This window comes from Poromitra crassiceps (assembly GCF_964638095.1).
Source record: "Poromitra crassiceps genome assembly, contig: HAP1_SCAFFOLD_1235, whole genome shotgun sequence".
Lineage (NCBI taxonomy): Eukaryota > Metazoa > Chordata > Actinopteri > Beryciformes > Melamphaidae > Poromitra > Poromitra crassiceps.
Genome location: NW_028151175.1, coordinates 25,001 through 36,397, shown reverse-complemented (window position 1 = coordinate 36,397; position 11,397 = coordinate 25,001). Strand labels below are relative to the sequence as shown.

The 11,397-nt window shown below is 47.7% G+C and overlaps 1 protein-coding gene across 1 annotated transcript in view; it reads right to left on the bottom strand.

The window, feature by feature from the left end:
* Positions 1-4,348: 4,348 nt before the first annotated feature.
* LOC310771452 (protein NLRC3-like) overlaps positions 4,349-11,397 on the bottom strand; it is a gene marked incomplete at its 3' end in the record, with an annotated part of 19,534 nt that continues 12,485 nt past the window's right edge. Inside the window, exons 7-9 of the mRNA XM_083664063.1 lie at positions 7,141-7,211; positions 4,943-6,866; positions 4,349-4,522 (exon numbers count right to left, since the gene is read on the bottom strand). Of these exons, the coding sequence (XP_083520189.1) occupies positions 4,349-4,522; positions 4,943-6,866; positions 7,141-7,211 (2,169 nt within the window). The remainder of the gene's footprint in view (positions 4,523-4,942; positions 6,867-7,140; positions 7,212-11,397) is intronic.

The window sequence follows — 11,397 nt, the reverse complement described above, 5'->3', positions numbered from 1 at the left end:
TCAGTCTCCCTCTAGAGAGGGCTTACAGCAGAGCCTGGACATCCTCCACAAGTTCAGTCAAACATGGGCACTAACTGTAAATATGAAAAAGACCAAAATATTGACCCTTTCAAAAACGATCAAATTCTCTGAAAAATAAATTCACATTAGGAAATATAGAAATTGGACATACAAAACATTATACATATCTAGGCTTGATTATCAATTCCACTGGACATTTCGGCATGGCTGTGAATGAGTTGAAAGAGAAGGCAAGAAGGGCTTTTTATGGCATCAAACAGAAAATTCCGATTGACATTCCAATTAGGACCTGGATCAAATTCTAAATTCCATAATAGAGCCAATAATGTTATATGGTAGTGAAGTGTGGGGCCCACTAACCAACCAAGAATTCCAAAATGGGAAAAAAACACCCACTAGAAGCCTGCATGCAGAATTGTGCAAGAATATACTTAGAGTTCACAGACACACAACCAATAATGCATGCAGGGCAGAACTTGGCCAATACCCTTTAATAATTAAAATTAAAAACGAGCCATCAAATTTTATAAACACCTTCAATGTAGCGACCCCCACTTATACCAGCACAAAGCCCTCCAGTGCCAAGAGCTGAACAGAGATAAGAGCCCCCTCTGCCAGCTGGTCCTGAAGCTCTGCCCACACACATCAGGGCTTCAGACAGCAACCAACCAATCTGGCCCAACCAAATCATCTCAAAACAAAAAGAAATGTATGTTGAATATTGGAACGAAACACCAAATCACAAAGTAAACTAGAATTCTATTTGACCCTAAACAGAGAGTACACGTGCAAAATACCTGAACACCGTGACTGATAGAAAACTAAGGAAAACGTTGACAGATACAGACTGAGTGGACACAGCCTGGCCATAGAAACAGGCCGGCACAGGCAGAACAGGCTACCCAGGAGGCCAGGCTGTGTTCACTCTGTCAACAAAGAGAAGTTGAGACAGAATCTCACTTCCTACTGTACTGTGACAGATATAAAGATCTGAGAGATGTTTTCTTTCAAAGATAATGATATATGTCCTGGATTCATTCACCTCCCAGATCCCCAGAAACTGCCATATATATGTGGTGAGGAAAAGCCAGTGTGCAGTATTAGCTGCAAGATATATTAGCTGTTGTCATACTGTAAGAGAGACAAGCTCTGAAAATGTTTGAGACACAGCTCCCCATGTTACTCTATACCTGAATATTCTATTCTATTCTATATTCTAATATTATATAATACTGTTTGTATTATACTTGTATTGTACATTGTACACTTGTATTGATTGTTATTTGCATACTAATATTTGTATATTGTTATTTGTACTTTTTCTGTACTGCTTTGGCAATACGAGCTTGTAACTTGTCATGCCAATAAAGCTCATTTGAATTTGAATTTGAATTTGAGAGGGAGAGAGAGAGAGGGGGAGAGAGAGTGAGAGGGAGAGAGAGAGAGAGAGAGAGGGAGAGAGAGGGAGAGAGAGAGGGAGAGGGAGAGGGAGAGAGAGGGAGAGGGAGAGAGAGAGGGAGAGAGAGAGAGAGAGAGAAAGGGGGGAGAGAGAGAGAGAGGGGGAGAGAGAGAGAGAGACAGAGAGAGAGAGAGAGAGAGAGAGAGGGAGAGAGAGAGAGGGGGAGAGAGAGAGGGAGAGAGAGGGGGGGAGAGAGAGTGAGAGGGAGAGAGAGACAGAGAGAGAGAGAGAGAGAGAGAGAGGGAGAGAGAGGGAGAGAGAGAGAGGGAGAGGGAGGAGAGGAGAGAGAGGGAGAGGGAGAGAGAGAGTGAGAGAAAGGGGGAGAGAGAGAGGGGGGAGAGAGAGAGAGAGAGAGAGGGGGAGAGAGAGACCAGCTGCTCTGAAACACTCCCATGTCCTGCATCCTTTTGTAGTTCTCAAAGTCTATGGTTACTCTCACCCTAACCAGAGCCTTCAACAAGACTACAAGGCCTACTTGGACGTCTGCATCTATTTTCCTCTTCCTGCTAAGACACACAGCCATCTTTGCTGCCCCAACAAGACATTTACAATATGCCCCATCCTCTGTTTGCTCTTGCTACACTGGAAACTGAAAATAAAGACAGAAAAAGTAAAAACAGCAGCAAGAAAAGTAAAGAAAGAAGTCAGTATGTTGAAGAGAGGCCTGAGCCTCACACAGTCTCTGAAGCAGTGACATATTGTCTCTCTCAGCCCACAGAAAGGACAGCCACTGTTCACATCAGAGTTCACCACAGAGACAAAAGCATTGACTGGCAGTGCCCCATGTAGTACCCTCCACTGTAAGTCCCCGGACTATTTTGGCAACGGCCCCTTATACAGTGTGGTCCATGCAGGCTTGACCTCCGACCCCACCCCGAGGCTGGTCCTCCACGGGGTGTCGGCCTGCTGCTCAGCCTGTCTCTGTTGACTATTTTCACACAAAGTCTGTAGAGTCTCTTTCCTCTGACAGAGTCCAGACAGGCCTCATCCACTCCCCCTGCAGCGGAGGACCCCAACAGCAGCCTCAGGAAAGAACGACCCACCTCACCCCCTCTGTCCTCCTGTGATAATACCACCTTCTCGGGGGAGACCCCCCTCCAGCACCCGGCGCCCTCGTTCCCCTAATCCAATTCAAAAACGCATAATTTTTTCACACAACACATGTGTCCGGCCAGTACAGTAACCTCTTTCACTGCAATGGCACGCATGTAAGACCAGCTTCTCCACAGCGCGGATGGCAGCTGAAGTGCCTCTCGCCATCAAGCAGACAGTGACGGAAGCATGTGTCTTTATGTGCGCCAAGGGGACATGACTAAATTGGTGGGATTCGTTGTAGCCTATATTAATAGAAACAAATAGAAAATAGCTGATTAATAAAATGTGTGCTGGTGGAAATTCAACTTCTTAAAATAGAGCAGCATCACTCATCGCGGCTCTCAGTACGCTGCGTAATTACGCAGGCAGTATATTACTGCAGCGGAGATAGAAGAGAGCCCGAAAAGGCATAAGCATACAGACGTTTGGGCAGCAGCCTGTTTTCAGCGTGTGAAATGGCAATAATACACAGGTGATTGACAGGTGGGCATGAGCACGTTATTTGATTTCTATGCATGACAGCCTCACATCTCTCTCTCCCTCTCTTTCCCTCTCCCCATCTAGGCTATAGTATATATTTTCTCTCTCCCTCTTTCTCTCTCTCACTCTACTCTCAGTGAAGGAGGAAGCTGCTGACGTGACGCTGTGGTTATATGGGCATGACCACACCTCCACAATGCATTTGGGCATAAACACGCCTATACAGAGATGTGCGGCGAGATGACGTGAAGCGCAGCGGGCCGACGCACCCACAATTAAGGCTTTGCGCGGCGCTATTCCAGCGCAAAACGGGCGCTAATGCAAAATTACCGCCGTTGGGAAGATAGAGCCCTATGAATTATAAAAGGGGTCTCTCAAATCAAGCAATCTGATTGGTTTGCAGCTGTGGTATTTAGCATATACCACAGCTAGAGCAGCATCCCCGAAACACTCCGCCTCTTAGAAAACAATTGGTAGCTACCTAGCTTGCTAGCCTCGAAAACTGTAGGCGATATCTTTTTTCCCAGGATGGTGAAGGCATGACCTGCCGCTTTCGCCATCCTGGGGAGAGAAAATATTGTTTTGAGTCCCTCAAACTCTTGGAAAGGAAAATGAATCAAATGGAGAGGAAGACTCATAACCAAAAGGGGATAAAAATGGCAGGCACTCAAGGAGGTTTGAAAATGTAAAAGGCTTAAATTTAATGGGCTTGAATCATTCAAATACACCAACGCGTGTCGGCTTGCACCTTCTTCAGGGTGTGATGACACACAGAGAAATCCAGAAAACAAACATTAAAATGTAGCAAGTCAACCAAATGACAGCATCACTACAGATGCAATAAAACAATAAAAATACAGTAAAACCAATGACGAAACCACATGAGCAATACAGTGTTTTTGAGGAAAGAGCATTGGGAATCAAAGGAGAGAGAACCAATGGCTACATGTTAGGACTAAGGCCATGGCTATAAGTATGATGAGAGCTCCAAGTCCTCATTGAGACCAGGGTAACTGTTGCACCAGCTGAACCTTATTTATCTCTTAAGTTAGGCTGTAAAGTCGACACTTTTTGTGACCTTGATGAAGGCACAGTGTGTTTTCATCAGGTCACAACTTGATTTAAATATAGAAGCATAACAGAGTGTGCAGTTCTCCATCTTTTCACATGACGCCTTCTTCAGACAGTCTGCACCTCACCTGAAGTATCTGGGTGCTCATCTCCACCTCCTGTGTTCTTTACATTAAATGTCAGCATGATATTCATAACATCTATAATGAACAAAGAACTGACCTCAGAGTCTCCAGTCGACAGTGTGGACTCTCCAGTCCAGCAGACAGCAGCTTCCATGATGAATCTTTCAGCGTGTTCCAACTCAGGTCGAGCTCTGTCAGATGGGAGGGGTTGGACTTCAGAGCTGAGGCCACGACTTCACAGTGAGTCTTTGAGAGTTCACAGCCAGAAAGTCTGTGATGACAGATTTAATGTAGAATCAGTTATTATCAAAACACAGCTGAGAACAAGCATACCAATAACTTTATGCTGAATGAATATACCTATGATGATGATGATGATAATCACAATGATAATAATCCTAGTCATAATAATAGTAATAATCATAATAACAGTTGTTTTAATCACAATTAAACAATTTAACCACAGCAGAAACCTGAAGTGAAGACGCTATCCGACGCCTAACATCCTCTTCTTCTAAATAAATGTAGTGGCCGCTTCCAAATTATTGCATAAAATCCACTTTTCTGTCTTTGAAAAACCACTTACTGTGTGTGTGTGTGTGTGTGTGTGTGTGTGTGTGTGTGTGTGTGTGTGTGTGTGTGTGTGTGTGTGTGTGTGTGTGTGTGTGTGTGTGTGTGTACCAGGACTAACCGAGCCTTCCTGCAGTTCCTCACAGCTGGGATCAGTCTCCGCCGTCCCTCATCTGATGCTTTGTACGCCTGCAGGTCCAACACATCTAGAACCTCCTCTGACATCTGCAGCATGTAGGCCAGAGCTGAGCAGTGGATCTCAGAGAGTTTCTCCTTTGATCTGTTCCCTGACTTCATGAACAGTTGGATCTCCTGATGTACTGACTGGTCATTCATCTCCATCAAACAGTGGAAGATGTTGATGCTTCTGTCAGGAGAGCAATCATCAGTGGCCATCTCCTTCAGGTTGTTGATGGCTGTCTGGATGCTTTCTGGTCTGCTGTCTGTCTGACCCAGCAGGCCTCCTAAGAGTCTCTGGCTGGACTCCAGTGAGAGGCCATGAAGGAAGCGGACAAAGAGGTCCAAGTGGCCATTTTTACTCTGCATGGCTTTGAGCACGGCTTCGTGCAGGAAGACATGCAGGGATTGATTCCTTTTACCCGTGTATCTCTGCCTGCCCCACATATCTTCTTCTTTTTCTTTGTCCCAGTCTTTTCCCAGGAATGTCTCCAATACTTTCTCAGCCCCGTTTGTGTAGCAGTGGAACAGGTAGACCGCAGCGAGAAACTCCTGAATGCTCAGATGAACAAAGCAGTAGACCGTCTTCTTGAAGTGCACACACTCTCTTTTGAAGATCTCTGTGCACACTCCTGAGAACACTGATGCCTCTCTGACATCAAGACCACACTCCTCCAGGTCTTCTTGGTAGAACATGAGGTTGCCTGTCTCCAGATGTTCAAACGCCAGTCTCCCCAGCTTCAGAAGAGCTTCGTTGTCAGTCTTCGTCAGCTCCTGTTGACTCCTCTCACGTCTCTCATTATACTTCTGCTTCTTCCTCTGTGTCTGAACCAGCAGGAAGTGTGAGTACATCTCAGTCAGGGTCTTGGGCAGCTCTTCTCTCTGGTCTGTAATCAACATGTGCTCCAGAACTGTAGCAGTGATGAAGCAGAAGACTGGGATGTGGCACATGATGTGGAGGGTCCTGGATGCCTTGATGTGGGAGATGATTCTGCTGGCCTGCTCTTTATCACTGCATCTTCTCCTGAAGTACTCCTCCTTCTGGTCATCAGTGAACCCTTTTACCTCTGTCACCCTGTCAACACATGTAGGAGGGATCTGATTGGCTGCTGCAGGTCTGGAAGTTATCCAGAGGAGAGCCAAGGGAAGCAGATTCCCCTTGATGAGGTTTGTTAACAGCACATCTACTGATGATGTCTGTGTGATGACAGACACAACCTTTGTGTTCTGGAAATCCATTGAAAGTCTGCTTTCATCCAGGCCATCAAAGATGAACACAACTTTACAGACAGAGAGCTGCTCTGCTGTGACCGTCTGTAATGTTGGATGGAAAACATGGAGCAGCGTGAGAAGACTGTAAGGCTCATCTTTGATCAAGTTCAGCTCCCTGAACGAAAGAGGAATCACAAGACTGACATCTCGATTTTCCAAACCCTCTGCCCAGTCCAGAGTGAACTTCTGCACTGAGAAGGTTTTTCCAATGCCAGCAATGCCCTGCGTCAGAACTACTCTGATTTTTATCTCTTTTTCTTTCTTTTCATTCTCTTGGCCAGGTAAGGGTTTAAAGATGTCGTGGCACTTGATCGGAGCTTCATGGGTCTCCTCCATCTTGGATGCTGTCTCCTGTTTGAGTGGAGCATCATGGAGGGTCTTCATCTTGGACACTGTCTCCAGCTGCCACACCTCATGTTGGGTATTAACGTCTTCACTTTGTCCCACTGTGATGTAGAGCAGAGTGTAGATCCTGTTGAAGGAGGTTCCAGTCCCTGCTTCAGCGGTTCCTGCTTCAGTTCCTTCTGTCACAGATCCACATCTCTTTATCAGAATGATCTTATGCTCATCTAAAACCACCTGCAGAGCACCGTCCACTGGAAGACATGAAGGAGTAAATAAGGGTTACTCAAATACTGTATAGTATCTGGCATGAATTGTGTGTGTGTGTGTGTGTGTGTGTGTGTGTGTGTGTGTGTGTGTGTGTGTGTCTGTGTGTGTGTGTGTGTGTGTGTGTGTGTGTGTATACATACACACACACACACATGTATATGTATATATGTTGCATGAGAAAGAACAATGTGTCTGTAGCAACACAATAAGTCCTGGTTGTAGAAATGGTGACAACAGTAGATACACTCCAAGTCTTACTTTGTACGATGCTGCTTGGACTGGATGTCTGCAGTCCAGGTCTTCGTCTGTCATCACTCGTCTTCCTCTCTCTGTGGAGATGAAGGCAATTCATTATGACACATTAGAAGAGTTTATAAAGGTAGTAAAACAACTAAAAAAGGGTTTAACTATCTTTTGTTGCTAGCAAGCAGAGTATGGAATTAATGGAAAGTATCAGTTGTGGTGACATCTAGTGGACATAAATCACAAGTACAGGTTTGGGCAAGGAGGGCCACAGTCACATGGCCCGCAAAGGACTATGGGATATGGCCTGAGGTGCAGGGATGACGTATTTTTGTAGGCAGAATGCGGAAGTCCCGAACTTCCTGGTTCTTCACTGTTTCTGTCTATGGGATTTTTGAATGGGTTTTTGCCGCAATGCTTCAAATACGGTCTCTGGGCAACGCAAGATTAATCAAACGCGAACCAGAGTTCCGTCGGATAATCTTCACACATGAGGACCACTTTCATGAGTTTTGTAGCGTAAATGCGAGCCCTAGAAGTAAAATGCTCGAGCTAAGCTAATCCAGAACTACACACTGTCGCATAGGCTTCCACGTCACGTCAGCACTCAACCTGGACTGTTGTTGATGTGTGCACTGATTACCCCGGGATGAACGGGCTGAACCAGGTGAGGGAAAGAGAATTTCCGTGTTCGTCCTTTGAGTGGTGACGTTATTGACGTATATATCCCCATCGACTCAAAAGTGTAGTCTCATTTAGCCGTTTGCTAGCTAGCCGTCCTTTTAACGGCACGCAAAAGCTTCAAAACTCGTAAAAGTGGTCCTCGTGTGTGAAGATGATATTACTAAACACTGGTTCGCGTTTGATTAAGCCAGCGTTGCTCAGAGAGATTATTAGAAGCATCGCGCCAAAAACCCATTCAAAACTCCCATAGGCGAAAACTGTGAAGAACCAGGACTGTTAGCATCGATGATTTCCGGACTCGTTACTGTGGCTCTCTATTGCCACGTTCTGGCTTAGTGATTCAGTCTATCTTGTGAGCAGTGATGGAATATGTAGAGTACTAGGAAATAAGTGGCTCCAGCTACTTGCTGGGCCAAAAGAGAAGCGTCTTGTCTCTCTGTTCCTGCGTCTCTTCACAGAAAGACATGTAGCATCTTTGTTGCTAACTTGATGACACAAACATAAACCTGTCAAGTGCAGTCGATCACTGAGTACACAGATCATAGTGTTTACACTACATTACTGGTGGGCGGGATGAGACAATTTGATTGACACATGATGGACGTGCTATTGATTAACAGTAGTGTTAAAAGCAGCATCAAATTAAACAGGGTAGTGAAGCAGTATTTAATTAAAAGAAGCAGCTGCGTTTGGAAACATTAAACTGAAATGCTGAAATTCCTTTTGAGTAAATAAATGTTAGCAAATATCGGTTATCGGCCATAACAGCAAAGTTGATATCGGTTATCGGTATCGGTCACAATTTTCATATTGATGCATCCCTAGTCTCGCTGGCCAGCCTCCCCTCCCTACCGTGAGAGGAGTCTGGCGCCGCAGGTCTCCATAATGGGATTGCCATGGGTGGCGCTTAGCGGCACTGCCCACGGAAAATAGTTTCCAACAATCCAACTTGCCGTTTTCAGCATGTAGCAATGAGCTAGCGTGGAGGTTTGTGCCATTCGCTGGCTAGCTACTTAGCATTGTTGTTTTCACTGCGGCGGCAGGGCACTATTTACAGCGACACACAGGGAGGAGGGAGCGGAAGCCGCTCTGATTGACGTGGTCGGAGCCAATGACAGAGCTTGTAATAAGCCGGGAGCGGACATCCGGCAGCGACTGAAACAGTCGCTCCAATGGGAGAGCAGAGTAGAGCAGGGGAGGGTTTATCCCAGTTATCCCAGACTCCTCTCACGGTAGGGAGGGGAGGCTGGCCAGCGAGACTAATGCATCCCTAACTGGGTTGTTCAGCACACTCTACTCGGAGGCCTAATCACAGTATTTCCGAGCATTTCAAGACATTATTGGCTTGCTACACTTGTGGCTGTGAGCCAGTGTTGAAAAAGTGTGTAAAATCTAGCAGATAATGAGTACGTTTTGGACTTTTCTCATTTGGCTTCAAAACACAGTTTTTTTATGGTGTAATTTTAATGACTTTTTGCTGTTATGTAACAAACACTTTCCCCACAAGCTGGTGCATCGACTCTACAATACAGAACTAAAGTTACGGCCACTTCCAGTTTAGGCATACAAACAGATTTCATCTGCCATTAAATGCTTATAAAAATAGTTTTACTTGGTCAAAGCACTCAGTTTTGTTCCGAGTGAAATGTTCTATGGTCTCTTGTGATTCCAATAATACAGATTTTACTCATGTAACTTTGCCGTCTTACTGCCACATTTTCAATGTTTTCAAGGTGCTTCTTTGGTACTGTGGCAGCAGTGAGGGGGCGCTGCTGAGCTGCTGTGGCAGCAGTGAGGGGATGCTGCTGTGCTGCTGTGGCAGCAGTGAGGGGGCGCTGCTGAGCTGCTGTGGCAGCAGTGAGGGGATGCTGCTGTGCTGCTGTGGCAGCAGTGAGGGGGTGCTGCTGAGCTGCTGTGGCAGCAGTGAGGGGGCGCTGCTGTGCTGCTGTGGCAGCAGTGAGGGGGTGCTGCTGTGCTGCTGTGGCAGCAGTGAGGGGGTGCTGCTGTGGCAGCAGTGAGGGGGTGCTGCTGTGCTGCTGTGGCAGCAGTGAGGGGGTGCTGCTGAGCTGCTGTGGCAGCAGTGAGGGGGCGCTACTGAGCTGCTGTGGCAGCAGTGAGGGGGTGCTGCTGAGCTGCTGTGGCAGGCAACAGTGAGGGGGCGCTACTGAGCTGCTGTGGCAGCAGTGAGGGGGTGCTGCTGTGCTGCTGTGGCAGCAGTGAGGGGGTGCTGCTGAGCTGCTGTGCTGCTGTGGCAGCAGTGAGGGGGTGCTGCTGTGGCAGCAGTGAGGGGGTGCTGCTGAGCTGCTGTGGCAGCAGTGAGGGGGCGCTGCTGTGGCAGCAGTGAGGGGGTGCTGCTGTGCTGCTGTGGCAGCAGTGAGGGGGTGCTGCTGAGCTGCTGTGGCAGCAGTGAGGGGGTGCTGCTGAGCTGCTGTGGCAGCAGTGAGGGGGTGCTGCTGTGGCAGCAGTGAGGGGGTGCTGCTGTGCTGCTGTGGCAGCAGTGAGGGGGTGCTGCTGAGCTGCTGTGGCAGCAGTGAGGGGGTGCTGCTGTGCTGCTGTGGCAGCAGTGAGGGGGTGCTGCTGAGCTGCTGTGGCAGCAGTGAGGGGGCGCTGCTGTGCTGCTGTGGCAGCAGTGAGGGGGTGCTGCTGAGCTGCTGTGGCAGCAGTGAGGGGGTGCTGCTGTGCTGCTGTTGCAGCAGTGAGGGGGTGCTGCTGAGCTGCTGTGGCAGCAGTGAGGGGGTGCTGCTGAGCTGCTGTGGCAGCAGGGGGTGCTGCTGAGCTGCTGTGGCAGCAGTGAGGGGGCGCTGCTGAGCTGCTGTGGCAGCAGTGAGGGGGCGCTGCTGTGCTGCTGTGGCATCAGTAAGGGGGTGCTGCTGAGCTGCTGTGGCAGCAGTGAGGGGGTGCTGCTGAGCTGCTGTGGCAGCAGTGAGGGGGTGCTGCTGAGCTGCTGTGGCAGCAGTGAGGGGGTGCTGCTGAGCTGCTGTGGCAGCAGTGAGGGGGTGCTGCTGAGCTGCTGTGGCAGCAGTGAGGGGGTGCTGCTGAGCTGCTGTGGCAGCAGTGAGGGGGTGCTGCTGAGCTGCTGTGGCAGCAGTGAGGGGGCGCTGCTGAGCTGCTGTGGCAGCAGTGAGGGGGTGCTGCTGAGCTGCTGTGGCAGCAGTCTGGGGGGTCTTTTGTAAAGAACAAAGAAAACATTTAAATAACAAAAGCACCACTTTTACCTGCTGTGTACTGCAGCAATACAGCAGAAAAGTTGTCAAACTAATTGAGTAACACCTGCAGCTGAATCACTTGGTTTGACCAAGTAAAAGTATTTTTATCAGCATTTGACAAAATGTCTATGGGAAAAGGAATGGAGGATGAAATCCCTTGGTTCACATGTATGGTTCATATACCTAAAGTGGGCTTGACTTTGGCTCTATTGAATCTGTGTCTTTCTTTCGCTGCAGCAAACTTAGGTCTGTTCAGGGCTCTTAGTGTCGGGCAGTTCAAGTCTTTTCCATGATTTAATCATTTAGACCAGTACCTCAAAATGAATTGAACTTTTCAAGTGTTTTGTCTTAGATTAAATTGTCTTCATAACTTCTGTGCAAC